At 57.4% G+C, this 16,659-nt stretch overlaps 1 protein-coding gene across 2 annotated transcripts; it reads right to left on the bottom strand.

Annotated features, from left to right (window-relative positions):
* Positions 1-1,504: 1,504 nt before the first annotated feature.
* Positions 1,505-15,250, bottom strand: NCBP3 (nuclear cap binding subunit 3). Of its 2 annotated transcripts, XM_074190517.1 has the most exons (14): positions 15,048-15,250; positions 14,871-14,936; positions 13,554-13,659; positions 10,742-10,867; positions 9,331-9,459; positions 9,168-9,238; positions 8,697-8,805; positions 8,245-8,344; positions 7,100-7,212; positions 6,000-6,303; positions 5,292-5,446; positions 4,828-4,992; positions 4,191-4,450; positions 1,505-4,074 (listed from the first exon to the last, which is right to left on the bottom strand). In XM_074190517.1, the coding sequence occupies exons 1-13, from the start codon at positions 15,207-15,209 to the stop codon at positions 4,212-4,214; spliced, it is 1,845 nt and encodes a 614-aa protein (XP_074046618.1). In that variant the 5' UTR covers positions 15,210-15,250; the 3' UTR covers positions 1,505-4,074; positions 4,191-4,211. The 2 variants fall into 2 exon arrangements, with proteins under 2 accessions (XP_074046618.1, XP_074046617.1); XM_074190516.1 differs by having other exon boundaries at positions 1,506-4,450.
* Positions 15,251-16,659: the final 1,409 nt, after the last annotated feature.

Raw genomic sequence — 16,659 nt, 5'->3', positions numbered from 1 at the left:
CTTGCAGGAGGACCAGTCTGACATCCCCAGACAACTTTCCTTCCAAATGTACCTAAAATATGAGGATGACTCCCACCACTACCACCCAGGCCTGGCCTCTGGGTTTTCTGGAGCCACCAGCCCCTGGTCATCCAGGATCCCATTTTTCCCTGGCTCTGGGCTGCCTGCGAGAGACCTGGCTTCCAGGTATGCTGGCCTATGCCCTCCCACTGCCTCGTTCCCCCATGTTGGGATCAGGTATAGGGGAGAGTGAGGGGGCTGTGGGGTGGGCCACATGGAGGACAGGCTAGCTGGCTTCAGAATTTGAAGGCCCCTCCTGTGGAACATGGCTCGACTTCTTGCCAGACACCAGAGGGGCCAGGGGATGACCCAGTCTGGCAGCAGCATCTGGGACAGGTGGCAAGGCTTTCACTCCCAGCCCCCCAGTCCTGCCCACCTCAAGCCAGACAACAGATGGTCCCCAGGCCCGGCCACCGGTCCCCAGGCTGACAAGGATATCAGCTGGCAGAGGCAGATAGCTTCTGCTCTTAAGGATAACCAACTCGGCCCCCCCAGATGCCCCCCACAGAGGAGTGCAGGTCCCTTTGGGGTTCACTGACATCGTCTCTGCCCTCATCTTTCCCCTGGCTCCATAGGAGCTGCTGGGGCAGCCAGGCTGGGTTCCAATAGTCTGACACCCCCAGGCACTCTGCTGAAGCTGGAGAGGGCTGGCCCTAAGAAGGCTGGGAGGCCAGGGAGTGGAGAGTCCATCTAATTATCTTGTAGGGAAAGTCCGAAACTGGATCTGAGTATGGGAGGGCCAAGAAACCATCAAACCAGGACCAAAATGGGGGGCAGAGGGAGCTGCCTTCCTTCGCCTGGCGGGGAGGGTGGCTTTAGCCCCCCCCCAACCCAAGAGAGAACTGGAGTGGAACCAGAAGGGTGAGGTGGGGAGCAGAAGAGGTTTCTGAGAGGAGGGACAGGGGGATGAGGACTGGGGGAGAACCTGGTCAGGTTGGGGGAACAGTGAGAGTCAGAAGCAGGCCAAGACCCCTGCTTCCCCAGGCCAGGCACTCTGCTGGTGGTGCACACCGGCCAAAAGACAATCCCTGTGGTCAAGGAGTTTACAATCTAAAGGGGAAGAAATTACCTGAAAGGGAGCTGGGAAATGTGAGGGGAGTGGGATCTGCCCCAAATGGAGAAACGAGGAAAAGATCAGAGGGTCTCTGGTTCAGTCTCACCCCCACTAGGGTGACAGCAGTGCTTCCTCCCCCATTAAGACTTCTACATGGATGGACTAATGGCCCTTCACTAGCGTGGATGTCTCCCTTCAGCAGCCGTTTGGCACTGTCTTTGCTCAACCGGGTGCTCACAACTCCAGACACCTGGCCAAGTGACTGCCTGCCGGCTCCGTATTCCACAAGGCCCTGCCCCTCTTAGCACAACCCAGTGCTTCATTAGCCTTTGTGGCCAACTCCTTTGGATCTTGGAGGGACTTCCTAGAACCTCGAGCGTCTGAGGTCTAGGTGGAAGGGGCGAGGCCAGACTCACAAGGGCAACCAGAGCTGGAGACCAGGCTAGATGACCAAGGGACATGGAGAGATATTTAGGCAGCCCCCCGGTGGGGGCCAGGCTTGCCCAGGGACTAAGGCTTTATTTTTTCTGTTCTCATTGTTTTGTAAAAAGTGAACCGATGTGAACCCTCATCACTGACAGTGAATGCAGCACATCGGGGTGCTGTGTCACTCCAAAGGCTGCCCCACCTCTCGAGGAGCTCCAGAACCCTAAGGAGAAGATGGAAATCTGAGGGGAGCTGAGGCCCCCAGAATTCATTCAGATCACACCAGTTAAAGGCCCGTTTTCAGATATGATTTGTCCCTCCCTATTGAAAAACAATCAAAGGGCAGGAAGAGTAGTTTTCAAACAAAGAAATCAGAGCTCTCTCTGAAAAAATGCTCCAATCAGTATTGACGAGAAAAATACACATTAAAACCACTCTGGTTCACACTCATCAGGTTAAGGTGACAGGCAAGGAAAGTCACAAAGGTCAGACGTGGGGACACTAGGACACCCGTGCCGTGGTGGAGCTGATCCACCATTCTAGAGAGCAACTTGGAACCCAGCCCAAAGGGCAAGCAAACCGAGCACCCCCTTTGATCTGGCGATAGGACTGAAAGATCACAAGGGAGAAGGGTCCACGTGTACATTATTCTTGGTTATAGCAGCTTTATGTGATGACCAGGCATTGGAAACGGAGGGATGGCCATCCATCAGGGACTGGTTTGACAAGCTATGGTATCGGAGCATGATGTGCTCCAAGGACTCTCAGAAATCCCTGGAGAGCCTTCCATGAACAGCAGCAGAGGCCAGTGAGCAGCACAACACCATACCACACACCAACATAACCCAAAAATTCCAAAAGACTCATGGAAAATACCACCCAGCTCCATTTTTCATTTCTCTCGAGTTACGTTTTCTTCCGCAAAGTGACTACTGTGGAAATATGTCTTATGTGATTGCCCACAGATAAGCTCAATCCGACTGTGGAACCATTTTGCAAAGGGAGGACTAGAATGTGAACTCGATCTAAGAAAACTCTGAATGCTAAATTGTTTTTACATGTACGTAGAAAAAATATTTTTCAAAAGGGTTGTGTCACATTCTTGTTAGGGTAAGAGGAAAGCCAGGTTTGAGCTGTGTGGATTCCTGGGATAGAGACCTAAAGTTCAGAAGGGGAAACAGTCCAAAATGAAAGACTGTTTGGTGGAAGCTGGGGGGTGATCTGGGACAATGATGCAGCCTCAGGGGGGACTCACATCTTCACAGTCCTATGAAACAGGTGGACACCAGGGTAGATCACTGAGGAGGAAGAGGAGAGGATGGAAGCTGGGGGATTGGGGTGGGGTGCATCGGCCAAGGGTAGATTGAAAGAAGCTGCCAGGAGGCCAGGGATGCTAGTTGGGGAGGAGGAGGGACCTGACAGTCTCTGGGTTACTCATGGCTGGATTCTTCCACAGACTAACGGGCATGCCCTCTGGGAGGACCCCTTGATCCTTCACTTGGAGGGCCCTCACTCCAACTCTTCTAACTTTAACAAGGACACTGCCCCAGATGGCCTGCTCCGTCCCTCTGTGGCTGGCTGAGGAACAACCTAACCTGCACATGGGCAGGGGCAACATTAACACACGGATCCTTCTGCCAAGCATCTGACCCACTGTGGGCCATTTCCAATTTAGACTCATTCTTCTCCAGAAGCAAGCCGGAGGGCTGGCAAAGGGCAGAGTCCTGCCTGGTGACCTGGGAAGGCCAAGGGAAGCAAAACAACCTTCTCTGGCCTTCCCCGCTTTCCTGTCTGCCACCACCAGACCTGCCTGAGGAGGGCTAGGCTGCAGGCTTTGAGGGCCCATTTACACTGGCACAAGATGTGCGAGTCAGCCTCCTTTTCCCCTTCCCGACCTCACCAGTGGGGTTGCAGCACCCAAGGTGGCCCCTGGCTCACAGAAGGAAGGGCAAAGATACCATCCCTCATCACTGACATGTCTCCAATGGGCACAGGTGTGCGCCCTCTGCAGTTGGGGGGATCAGAAGGGAAAAAGGGGTGTCCCCCATGCCCCCTCACCCGCTAAGAATAGGAGGCCTCTTCCTGCTCTTCCAAATGAGAGAATATATATTTAACAGCACATAGGAAGACATCACTGGAGCTTTCACTGGAGCCAACAGGAAAAATGTTCACATATAAAAACGAAGCTTTGAAATCATGACTAGTTTTAAAACATAATAGACTGACCAAAACTGTTCAACAATGACCCCCTCACACAAAAACCACCCCAAGGCCCAGGTTGTGTCCTAGAAACCCCCCAGCAGGAGGCGCTGGTCTGCAGGCAGCCGCTGGGGACAAGTGCGGACAGACTGACGTCCCAGACACGGCGGCATCTCAGACTTCCTTGGGCGGTGTGGGCACCCCACAGGTCAGGTCTGTGAAATGCCCTCCCAGGGCATGGCTCCAGGGGGAGTCCTTCCCCGGCAGGCGCCAGCGACCCAGAAACCCCAGTGCTCCCTTGGGCTTGTGTAGGTTGCAGGTGCTGGTAGCAACGACTGTCAAGGCCAAGGCAAGGAGGAGAGGTTCAGTATGCCATCGTTTCCTGCTGGAAATAGGAGGAAAGAAGGATCCACCAATGCCAGGCCTGAGTGCCAGGGCAGTGCCATCCTACCTGGCCACACGGTGTCCAGCTTCAGGACTCCGTGTCTGAGTCCGAGCTGCTCTGCCGACTGATCTCAATCTGCAGAGACGGTAACCGCTCCAAGCGGCTCTTCTTCTGGTGCGACTGCTCCTTCTCCTTGATCAGAGCGCCCCATGCCCGTTGCAGCTCTGAGTCTTCTTCCTCGGGGGCTGCCGCTGCCACAGGATCCACCTTCTCCGACCCCTTCTCTTTGGCCTTTGTGGTTGATCCCAAGCGGGTCCACAAGCTGCCTGTGGGGATGGGGGGGGGGTGTTACCCTGGGGTGCTGGATCCACGCTCCACCCCCCCCCCAGGGATGACCCACCAAGGCCATTGTGTGCCCTGGTCTCTGGCAGCTTCCATTCTGTGAATACGGGGTAAATACAGAGTAGAGAGGGAGGGGGAGATGAATGCCCATGAGCTGTCCAGCAGCTTACAAGATAAAAGGGGAAGACTGCCCACAGGGAAGCTGGGAATTGTGGGGGGCCACCCCAAAGGGACCCCGGCACGGAGGCATCAGCAGAAGGGGAGACAAGATTTGAATGAAGCAGAGCCAGGTCTACAAGCCATTTCTGCGGGCGGGCACGGGGGTGGCACCAGCCGGGGGAGAGCCGGCTCTAGGACCCACCTGATTTTTTCTCCCGGCTGTCAGAGTAGAGACCCTTGACGTCCTGCCTAGGGATGCCGAGCCTACTGTGTACATCGGACATCGGCTCTCTCCGGGGGGCGAAGGTGCTGCTCAGGGTCTTCACCTCTGGAGAATGGGGTCTCTTTCCTAATCTCTGCCGGACATCTGGGAAGTTGGAGGGAAAGGCCTCAGGGATCGGGCTGGTTATGTTGCTCCAGCGGGGGCTCCCTTAGGAAAGGGAGGCCAACCCACCCCCACCCAAGCCCTAGGAAGCAGCTTCCTTCCATGGGGAGTGAGCCTGGGCCAGATGGAGAGCTCAGGAAGTGGGAGGCGGGCCAGAGGTGGTGCTCCTCCAGGGAGCACGAGCAACGCCCCCCTTATTCCTTTGGGGGACTTTTGAAGCTGCCTTCACTTGGAGGGCCCGCGTGTCTCCCCTCTTCTCCCTCCTGTCTCTGGGGCCGTACCAGATCTGATGCTACTGGCTGGCGGCCTCTGTGCCGTGCTTTGCCGCTTCTCCTCCAGCAGGAGCCGCACGTCAGCGACCTTGTCAGATGACCCTTTGTTCCCAATGCGGTTTTTCACGTTGCTGGTGGTTACACTGTCGGCCCTCATGGAGTTCCTGCATGGAAGCAGTGATGCCCCCAGTTCTCATCTGGGGATGTGACCAAACCCCCAAGCAGGGTCCGGTCTGGCCCCGTGGGTGAGGCACCACCAGGAGCAAGAGCTCGTGCTCTCCTCCCCAAGGTAGAAGCTGGGCCTTAGGAGAGGGACCCACGCAGGTGCCATCAGGAAGGGAGCAGGTTCTGGCTTCAGCTTCCTTGCCCACCCTACCACCTTTCTTCCAGGGTGGTCCCAAAACTCATGTGACATCGCATGGGCTTGTCCCTCACTCCCTCAACTGCCCAGGCTTAACCAGAGGCAGCAGGTCCCTTTGAGCAAGAAGGCTCAGGGAGGCTGACCCGAGGCTGCAGCTACCTCCTTTCCAGAGGCCTGGACTCCCTGCTAAGGGGACAGTCAGACTAAACATGCAGCCCTCACCTCCCCATGGCTAGTATGTGTGCATGTGTGCACACCTAGGGAAGGTGTGTGTAGGGGAGATGAGGAACATGCAAAGTCCCCAAGCCTGGCCTGGGTGTCCCAGCCCAAATGGCGCAGGGGCCTGCCGACCTTACCGGATGCTCCTCAACTGTGACTCCACCTCGTCCGCATACATGGTCATCTTCAAACTCTTCTTTGGTGAGGGGGTGGAGATCATCTTCAGCTCCAGATCATAATCCATCTCATCCGAGTCCGAGGCCGAGTCACTGGCACTGGGCCGACGGGATGTGCTTCGTTCACGCGCCTGCTTGAAGGCTTGCAGTTCGTCTCGGTACTCTACCACAATCCTGTCATCTTCATCCATGTCCTGGTCTTCTTCTTCCTCCTCCTCTTCCTCCTCCTCTTCTTCAATAGGTTCCTCTGGAACATTCACCAAACCTGGCAAAATTCAATCAAGGGAGCAAAGGAAGGAAGGCCTGAAACAACAGGTCCCGTACTGTCTTTCCTGCTGGGTCATCCCTCCTCCTAGATGCTCCAAAGGCAAGGAGTCCAGGAGAGTCTCAGAGTCATCCAGTCAAATAACCTTTCCTGGGGAGTTGGAGAATCCAAGTTCAACTCTGGCCTCGTGGGACATGAGCATGTCTGTGTGTATGGGAGGGGCCAGGCAGGTATGTGTGTGCGCATGCATGCGCACACACCCTGGATCTCTCCCCCATTGTCAATGGGCATGGCGAAGGAAACGACCTGGGCCAGGCCCACAGGAGGTGCTTCCTACCTAGGCTCCAATGTGTCCACAGGACATGGTCAGGCCTTACCTCCAGGCAGTGAGCTTCTCCCAATGGTGGCTGAGGAGCCAATGTGTTCCACCACCCTTGAAGCTAGGCTGAGGGATGACATCACCCAATGCCCCTCCAGGGGTCCCTCAGAAGCCTGGTCTTTCATACAGCCATTTCAGAGCCAGAAGGGACTCTCCAAGAGTCTTCATGTGAGGGGAAGCTGACTCCCCATTCAGGCAGCTCTCCCAGTCCTCTCTTGTCCAGGTATCAACCTTTGTAGCTCTCTCACAAAGCCCCCCATGACTCAGGGCTCCCCATCATGTTCAGTGTATCACATGGGAGCTCACCCTTGACTCAGGACCCCAATTGGGGGCTTTAGATCCACTCTACTAAGTCCACATAGCCCAGGCAAAACAGGGAGGAGGGGAGAGTGAGAAGGGGAGCACCCCCCGGGGTACCTGCATGCCGGTGTTTGTAAGGTGGGGTCAAGGTCAGGCCAACATCTTCACCAATTAATGTCCGCTTCCTCATCACATCCCTCTGGATGCGGCGGGAATGGTATCTTCTTTTCCTATGCCGTTGTCAGAACAGACACTCAGCTATGGTTTTCATCTGTCCAGGGACTGGGGTCCAGGATGTCTGTCTGGACCCCAGAGCTTCTGGCTTTCCTTGGAGGAGCTGACCCTTCTCTACCTCTGGCAGACTCCATCAGGGAAAGTCACTTCCACCCACTCCCTATTATCAGAACCGTCCCGCCACACGGGTTGGGGTACTGCTCCAGAGTCGCAGATTCAGGGAAAATGGCTCCACTAAGGCCCAGCCACACCTGAACAGGTTCCCCAGCAGCACAGAGTAAGCTGTAGCCCTGCCCTGGTCCAATGCCCCCCCCAAAGCCTGGCCTTCCCTGGCTCCCCATGTCCAGTGTCTCCCAGCCTTCTGCCCAGCCCAGTCTCCCTGGTCCTGACAGTCTCTAGCTCTGGTGGTGGCTCCCATGACAAACTGACCACAGTCTCCAGATGAGGCCAGAAGGGCCATGCAGACTCTTACTTCAGTTGTAGACCCCAAAATCCACTGAAGGTGAGAGTCAAGGTCTCTTGAGTTAAAGAGGGTCTAGTGCCTCACTCCCATGTCCCGAGTCACTGGGGGTCCCTGGCTTGCATAGGGGACACTTGTAGGTCCCATCACAATTTCTTAATGACCCAAACCAAGGTGGGGGGAGAGCAAGCCAAGGCATGGGGCCCCTCCCAAAGGCTCCCTCTAGCCCTGGGTCACCAGCTTGGCTTCCAGGGTCCTCCCTCTGGATATCTCAACCCCCAGGCACTTGATCTTGAGACAGCCAGAGGCTGTCACAGACTGGCAGGGAGTTGCCACATTCTCACTTCAGCCAGGGCGAGGCATTGCCTGTGGTCTCCCTCCCAGTCCCAATATGGGCCAGGTCCCTTCACAGATTCTTTCTAAGCCTCCCTGCTAGCCCTGATGTTCCTCCCCTTCCCGCACATATGCTGCCACTGCCAACACACAGGAGTCCTCTGGTCTGATGTGGGGAGGGAGAGTCAAGTGGAGGAGAGTCCCTCTGCCCCAAACAGTTGGCCAATGCCCTCACCAGGAGTTGCTGAGGATGCCCTTCATGCCACCATAGTTGGGGTTCCCATATTTCATGTAATACTGGCTCCTCCGTGCTGCCCCAAGCTCCTTCTTGTCATCTGCAGAGTTGAGCAGACGGGGTCTACTCTCACTGTGCGGCCCACTTCAAGCCACTTGGCCCGAGGAGGACCCAGAGTCCAGGATGGGCCAGGGGCTGGGATCAGAGATCAACCTCAGAGCTTTTACAGGTCTAGCTCTAAGTCCCAGGAATACCTGCAAGTCCACCCCCCAGGTTCCCCACAGCAGCTGGGCCTCCACCGAAGGCCAGACCTGCTGAACAGACAGAGCTGAATCCAAACCCCTGGTCCCAGACCTCCACCCCCAGATCCCTCCTTCCCTCAACCCCCCCATACAAATATACCCCTATGCACACTCCCACATAATAAAACACAGCCTCTGCCCCCCCCCTACCTTTTGTGGCAAATCGCATGAACAGCTTGTTCCCTTTGGCCAGTTTGTTGGCTGGACGAAGATCATTCCGTAAGAGGGAATCTTCTTCCACTTGGGACAGTGCATCCAACTTAAGAACGTAAAAACATTTGCAAAAGAAAACATGTGTTGTCTCTTGACTCCCCTCTATGCCCCTGTCCAAATATGGATTCTGAATCCCACGTCCTCATGCTGTCTGTCTGGGCCCCTCCCAGATGTCTCATGGGCCAGGGGAGAACCAGGGCTCCCCTCCAGTCAGCCTGGGCAGTCAGGGAGGAATGAAATGGTTCTAGAAGGTTACAATCTGCATCTGGGATGGAGTATCCACACCAAGGAGGGCATAGACCTTCTCAGGAGTTTGAGGGTTGGTGTCACCATGTAGCAAGGCTCCAGGATGGCCTGGACATCCACCCCTGACTAGTGGCTGAAGGTCCTGGTATCCTCTGAACTGACCTCTAGGTCACTTGCTGTATCATCTTCAACTTCTCCTTCCTCCGTCTCATCATCAGAGCTGTCCTGCTTGTCTAGAGGAAGGAGCAGAGAAGATGGGAGATTCCCCATTCTGGTCCCCTCAAGGGTCTGACACCTACACTTATACCCCACCCCCCCCAGCTACCTTTTCTCATCTTCTCAGAAGCCTTCTCCTCGCTGGCTTCTCGGATCTTAGCTTTATCTGTGCTGGGCAGAGAGCTCATGTTGATCAGGGCCCGCGTCGCAGTCACCTCATCTAGCCAGACTACGTTACCTGATGGGGAATGGGTACCCTCTTGTAAAACATCCAGGTGACTCAAGGAGGCCTCAGCCTTAGGATGTGCCCATGAGTGTCCAGCAGCTACAATATGCCCACATAGACGGGGCACAAAGCCTCAAAACCCCACTCAAGGCCCTCTGTGAGACATGGTGGAGCTGAATAAAAAGGCAGCAGATACCTAGCATGGGGCCTCTATTTAGGTCTTGGAGGAGCCATGGAAGGGGAAGCCAGCAGCCTCACCCCAGAATGTGAACCATGAAACACAAGGGGGGGGGCGCTGTTTCAGAATTAAGGCCAAGCCTTCCCTCATTTTCTTCCATGAAACAAAGGGAGAGATGCTACAGAGCAGCCATCCACTCAACAATGCTTGGAGTGAGTTGTAGTTCAGACCCTGAGCAGTGCTCAAGGAAGGCCACTTCCCAGAAGGGGCCTGTGAATTGGCTAAAGGAGCTATGAGAAAGGTGATATCCTCCCAGGGATGCAGTACACCACCTTAGGGTCATCTAAAGTCTTAAGAAGGCTGCTATGTATGTGTGCATGCACATGTGTGAATGTGGGCTTGTCCATGAGCCTATGGATCCAGGGCTTTCATCCTAACTCCAAATCCCCACAAGTACTTGCCAAAACCTTGGGAAACCCAGAAAGCTTCTCCCAAGAGCTTCCATGACAGGGGGTGCTCTGCTGGAGATTGAGCCAGACTAGGGGCGCCCGGTGGCAAGAATGCTGTGCTGAAGAAGGGAGCCTCTGAGGACCCATCAAGTTAGAGGTCACAGGCCTTTGAGTCTCAAGCTCAGACTTTCTTCACATTTACGCACTTCTCTCACCCTCCCAAGGTTAGGATGAAAATCAATCAACTGAGGCCATCTTGGCCTGGCACATTGCTCGAGGAAGACAAGAGTGATGCAGGCTTAGAGACCCGCTTTAGCACCCTGGGCCTCACTCTGGGTCTTCCATTTGTTGATTGGGGATAAGAAAACCTGGCTATCCCTGACCTTTCCCATGATCAGGAGAAGACCCACTAGGTGGTGGACAGGATGGTCACAAGGAATTGCACGGCTCCCACACACATCTGGGGGACCATTTGGGCACATCAGCCTCTGGCCCCGCACTCCTCACCTCAACCCAGCTCTACCAAATGTTTGATGGACCCTTTCTCAGCTGCAACTTTAAGGCTACAGTCTGGAAGCCTGAACCTCTCCCCATGTGAGAGGGCATGCTTTCTGGCCTGCTTCCCCAAACACCGCACCTCAGCAAGCTGGTGCCAGTCAACACTTACAGGAGGTATCATCCAGCCACTCAATGTGAGCAGGGGGGTACTCCTTGAAGTAGGCAAAGATGTCCTGGGTGCTCATCTCATCGACTCCACAGACATAGATGGTTTCCAGTCTCACTTTGGGGATGGCTGCGAAGGCACAGATGGAAGTGGGTAGTTACCACCAGCTCAGACCTCCACATCCTAGAATGACTGCTGGTCGTCATCCCAGCAAATGAGAGACAAGGATTCTCCCACCTCCTCTATGTTCCCTCACTTCTGGCGCTGCCCAGGCAGTGGCTCCTGCTGAGTTGGGGATTCTTCCACCTAAGCCCCAGTTCCCTTATTACCACCCCCTGAAATGCCTCGAATCCAAGAGGAACAAGCATGAAACAGCCACTGTGCTCATTTCTGAGGGCATAATCAAGGGCTCAGATGTGGCTCTGAAAGGGACTTCCTTAGACCAACACCTCCAACCATGGTCCTCAAGCACTGACTAAGCATCTGCCACATGCCAGGCCCTGGGCAAAGCTCTGGGGATGCAAAGAGGCAAAAGATAACCCTGGCCTTTGAGAAATTCTCAGTCTAATGGAGAGATGACACACAGACTAGGTACAATGAAGATGCAGATACTTTGGGAGAACATCTCAGAAAGAAGGCATGAAGATTAAGGAGGCCCCCTAAAAATGGGGGATTTGAATTGACAGTTGGAAAAGAGCATTCCAGATGTGAGGAAGAGTCAGAACAAAAAGCCTGGGGTCAGAAGATGGGAGTGTCTTGGGATCCCTGAATCAGAAAATGTGGAAAGCATAGGATTAGAAAGGTGGGAGGGAATAGGTTATGGAGGGATTTGAATATCAGTGTTTTGTATTTGATCCTAGAGGCAATAGAAAGTCCTGGAGTAGCACAAGCTGGTTGGACCTTTGCTTTAGAAAAACCACTTTGATGAATGGAGGATGGAGTAGAAGGAAAGACTGGAGGAGGGCAGACTCAAACCAGCAGCCTGGAGTGTGCGATCACATCCAAGTGCGAGGTGAGGAGGGTCTGTTTGGGGTGGGGGTGGGGGTGGGATGTTGCAAAGGAGTGAAACAGACCAGAAGCGCAATAGACAAGAGCTGCTGCCACAGACGAGTGCTACGTGGAGGTATCCCCCTGCAGGCCGGGCTCCAGGCTGGGTCCAAGGGGAGCGAGCGGTGAGAGCCAGGGGTCCAGGATGACCTTTAGGCTCTGAGCCTGGGAAGAGGAGGGGTGGGAGGGGCAGGTGGGGGAGAAGAACTTGAGGTCTGTTTTGAACAGACTAGGTTTAAGATGTTTGTTGGGACGGCTAGGTACAGCAGTGGATAGAGCACGGGCCCTGGAGTCAGGAGTACCCGAGTTCAAATCTGGTCTCAGACACTTAATTACCTAGCTGTGTGGCCTTGAGCAAGTCACTTAACCCTGTTACCTTGCAAAAACTTAAAAAAGGATGTTTGCTGGACATCTAGTTGGAAATGTAAGGCTGGAGGTCAGCAGAGAGTCTGGGACTGGATTAACAGACTGAATTTATACTCGCATGAGAGTCCAGACCTACGATAGCTAGTGGGCCCAGAGATCAAGGGAAAAAACAAACACAACAACAACAACAAAAAGGAGACAAGTTTGCTGTGACAACAGACAAGGTTGGGGTTAACAATGAGTTAGAGGAGAGAGATCCCAGGAAGGGAAGTGCTCACAGATTTCAGAAGATGGGTCGCTCAATGCGACCTCTGCCCTGGTCTATGCCTCAAAGATATAAGAGATATGTAGTATGTGTCTATATAGACATTAGCAGTTCCTTTTGTAGAGCCTAACTCGAGGATAGGTTATCTTGGCCAAAAGAAATGAGGAAACTTCTGTGGTCAGAGATCAAGTGAAAGGAGCAATATGGACCGGAAAACCACCTGGCAAAGGCTGAAGAAACCAAGAGGCAAGGGCCTCAAGAGGCACTGTCTGGCCTGCACTGTGTGGCTGCAGCCAGGGGGGTACCAGGCATGGTGGTTCTAAGCCCCCATCTTGTTGTATCTCTTGGCTGAAGTGAAGTCAGCATCAAGGAGAAGTATGTAAGAAGCCCCTGATGGTTGGAGTGTTCACGAGAGGTGGACTACCTAGGAGTCGTTCCTGTATTTGACATGAAAAAAATCACAAGATCCAAAGGTCATCCCCATCATATTGGGGGACCCCTGGAAGAGGACCTGGGTGAACTGAGAAGGACCTGCACCTCCAGAAAGATTCCCTGAAGGACTGCCCAGGCCAGCCTAGGGGAGGAATTTGAATTCAGTGTCTTCTGAGGTTGTTTCTAGCTCCATGCTCTTAAGAGTCTGAGATCCTCAGAATAGAGAGGCCTAATGCTGTCACTGAAGGAATGTAGCAACAGGAATCCAGGGTTCACGCCACAGTTTGTTTTCAGTTCCTCCAAGGTGGGAAATGAGGACCGCCTAGATATGATATGCTAGGACCTAAAACTCCTGAAGGACTAGGAAGACAGGGTTGCCTCCCTCATCTTACTTTTTCCTTCAAAGCATCCCAGAATTTCCAAACACTTTGTTTCTCTGCTATAGTCTTGGCCTTCTGGGCTCTCTTCCACTGGTGTCAGGGGAAGGTTATTCTTCCTCACAGCAGTGTAGGGGGTGTTGGTGTCTGGCCAATTCAATTTCTCTCAGAAGAGAGTGCTCCTTCATTGAGGCTCTATCGCTTCCCACCCACTTGAGGCCCATCTCTTATTCTGCAGTACCCCTAATTTCACTTCATTTCAGCATCACGCCAACATCCACAGGACCAGAGATGAAGGGGGTGCCGCAGCTGCTTTGGGGTATCCTACCTTTCTTCATCATGTCTCGGTCCAAAGCCACATTCCTCTGGGCGAGGTTGACTTCGGCTCGGAAGTGAAAGCGCTTGGCTCGCTGCTCTTTCTTCTGGATGGCTTCCTTAAGGGTGTGTGGAACGGCAAAGAATGAGAGGACGAAAAGAAAGCCAATTCAGGAACTAAGTAGGCGGGTGGGCGGGCAGCACTCTTTCCAAAGATCCAGGTCAAGGCAGAGAGTCCAATTTGCATGCCACCAAGACCTGGCTTGGGTGGCCAGGTGGAGCCCTTATCCGAAATGTTTACCAGGACAAAACCCTTCCACTTCCTATCCCATCCCATTTGGTAACTCCCTTCCCTCCAAAATATTCGACTTCCAATTCCAAGCAAGGGGAGACCTTGGGTCTGGCTTAGAGCCCACCCACCTAAATCCAAGGGTAGCACTCAAAGGGGTGGAGGGCTGTGTGGCCCACCTGGTTGGGGGGGGGGGAAGAGAGGAAGACTTCCACCTGGGGACAAGGCTGGGGAGGGGTGCTGGTCTGTGAAGGGAGGCCAGGGGTGGCTCCCTTAAGACTGGTGGGAGGGGGCCCGTCCAGCTGCCGAAGCCAGTGGGAGCCCGGACTGGGAACGGTCTGCAGGGCAGGGGCTTCCAGAAGGCCGGAGGGCAGTCAAAAAGCCCAAGGACCAGCAAAGGGCAAGAGCTGGGTCCTCATCGAGTGCTCCCACACCTAGCCCCATCTGGTAGCCCGCCCCCAAGAAGTGATTATGGCCTGACTACCGGAGGAAAAGGCCCGCAGGGCCAAATGAGGAGGCTGCCCACTCCCGGCCACTGAGGCAAGGGCCGCTAACAGCAAAGGGAAGAGGAGAAAGAGGAAGGAGGGAAGGAGGGGGGCAGCAAGGCCAGCAGGTGGGAGTCTGCACAGCCCTGGCCCCACCTGCCGGGAAGAGGCTCAGGGGGCGGGATTCAAGCCAGGAGGATGGCCTCCTGCCCCCCAGGCCAAGGGGAGCCCCCTCCTCCACAGCTGCCCCGCCCTGGGGTCCGGCCCGATTCCCCACAAAGCGGAGCCCAAGAAGGGGGCAGCGGTTGGGCACCTGCCGCGTCCCTGCAAGGCGGGGGGCTACGAGACAAGGAGGGGCGCAGCCAGGGTGGTCTGCGGGAGCAGCCGGAGCTCGGCCCGGCGCTGCGGGCCCTCTGGCTGCCCCGGCCCGGCCCGGCCCGGCCCCCGGGGCCCCGGAGTCCGGGCCCGCCCGGAGGTGCATCGTGGGAGGGCGCAAGGCAACAAAGTATCCGCGAGCCCGGCCCGCCCCCGCCCCGGGGAGCGCCCCGGGCCCCACCTTGGAGGTGACGTCGATGCCCGTGATGAAGCTCCCCGCCTTGTTCTCGTAGCGGCGGCTCGTGTCCTGGAACGAGACGGGCGGTGAGGGCCGCCCCGGCCCCGGCCCCGGCCCCGGCCCCGGCCCCGGCCCCGGCCCCGGCCCCGGCCCCGCCGCCCAACGGCCCCGGCGTCCTACCGGCAGCAGCGGCCGCCGCGCCGGCGCGGCCTCCAGCTCGCCCTCCTCCACCTCCATGGGCTCGGGCTCGCCCCGCTCCGGGCCCGGCCCCAGCAGCCCCAGGGCCGACCCCGCCGCCGCCTCGGCCTTCACCGACACCCGCAGGCCGCGCACGGCCGCCATGGCGCCGCCGCCGCCGCCTCCGTCCGCCCGCCCTCCAGCCGGGTCAGCGAGAGCGGGCGCGCCGCCCAGAGCGCCGCCGCACGCACGCGCACGCACCAGCGAGAGCCGGCGCGCCGCCCAGAGCGCCGCCGCACGCACGCGCACGCACCAGCGAGAGCCGGCGCGCCGCCCAGAGCGCCGCCGACGTACCATCGAGATGAGGCCCCGGCGGCCCAGAGCGGCCCCGAGCACGGCGCCGGGCTCCGCCCCGGCCGGGGGGGGCGGGGCCGTTGCCATGGCCACGGCTTCCCCAGCTCCCGCGCCTGCGCCGCGCCCCTCAGCCGCCTCCTCCGTCCCGCGTGGGGTCCCTCCCTCCCCCTTCCGGGGCGACCCGGGGTCCCAATGGAGGGGACTGCGGCTAAGGCGACGAGACACGCCTCGCCGGCGTGGAAAGCTAGGGGGCCGACGAGCCCCGGAGCGAGGCCTGGGCCAAGGAGCAGCCCATAGCAGGGGACGACTGCGGTGGAGGCGGGGCCTCCGGCCCGTGAGAGGACGCGGCCAATGGGAGGGCGCATCCGGGAATAGGGGCGTGGTCTCTGGCTGTGGAGAGGACGCGGCCAATAGGAGGGCGCATCCGGGAATAGGGGCGGGGTCTCTGGCTGTGGAGAGGACGCGGCCAATAGGAGGGCGCATCCGGGAATAGGGGCGGGGTCTCTGGCTGTGGAGAGGACGCGGCCAATAGGAGGGCGCACCCGGGGATAGAGGCGGAGCCTCTGGCTGTGGAGAGGACGCGGCCAATAGGAGGGCACGACTGGGGTGGGGCGGGGTCTCCGACGGCGTGTGGCCAGCGCCGCCGGCGGTCATTGGCTGGCCCCCGATCCGCGGCCGCTCCTGGGCCCCGGGGAGGCCCGGTCCGGAGGCTCCGAGCGCTTCCCGCAAGCCCCCGGCTTGTGGCGCGGCGGCCGGGGCTGCTCGGGAAGGGGGAGCTGGGGGGTAACCCACGGTCCCTCCCGGCCCGGCCCCCAGCTGGGCTGGGAGCAGCTGCCCGAGCCCCGGGCGGGCTGTGCTCCAGCTCCCCGAGAGAAGGCCGGGCCAGCCTCGCCGGGCCTCAGCCCCAGCCTTGGCCTTGGCCGCGTGGTCCCGAAGTCCCTGCAGGCCCCGATGTAGGAGCCAAGCCTGCGAGCCGGGGGCTGCGGGCCGGGGCCTCCGTCTCCACCCCACAGGCGGCCTGTCCGGGGAGCCCTTGGCCGCAGCCGGAGGAGGGCCTGGGCCCTCGGGCTGAGAGACCCCGCAGCTCTGGGCCTGCCGTGGGGGAACGTGGGCCGAGGGGAGCAGTAAGAGGGCCTGAGCCGGACTGGGAGGACAGAGGCGAGGAAGGGCCCCTGGAGGGGATTGTGCGCCCCGGGAGCTTCTGGCCTGGCCTGCGGCCCGGAGGGAGCAGAAACCTGCTCCAGGGCTCGGAGGCACCCAG

Source organism: Macrotis lagotis, chromosome 6 (assembly GCF_037893015.1).
Source record: "Macrotis lagotis isolate mMagLag1 chromosome 6, bilby.v1.9.chrom.fasta, whole genome shotgun sequence".
NCBI classification, from domain to species: Eukaryota; Metazoa; Chordata; class Mammalia; order Peramelemorphia; family Peramelidae; genus Macrotis; species Macrotis lagotis.
This window is presented reverse-complemented; position numbering and strand designations above follow the sequence as displayed.

Excerpts from the sequence above, each read along its gene's own strand:
- NCBP3 (XM_074190517.1), bottom strand. The coding sequence starts at position 15,209 with ATGGCGGCCGTGCGCGGCCTGCGGGTGTCGGTGAAGGCCGAGGCGGCG. Across the intron at positions 10,868-13,553 it reads CCGAGACATGATGAAGAAAG|CCATCCCCAAAGTGAGACTG; the intron begins GTAGGATACCCC and ends GTGCCTTCGCAG. Across the intron at positions 9,239-9,330 it reads TTCTGAGAAGATGAGAAAAG|ACAAGCAGGACAGCTCTGAT; the intron begins GTAGCTGGGGGG and ends TCCTTCCTCTAG.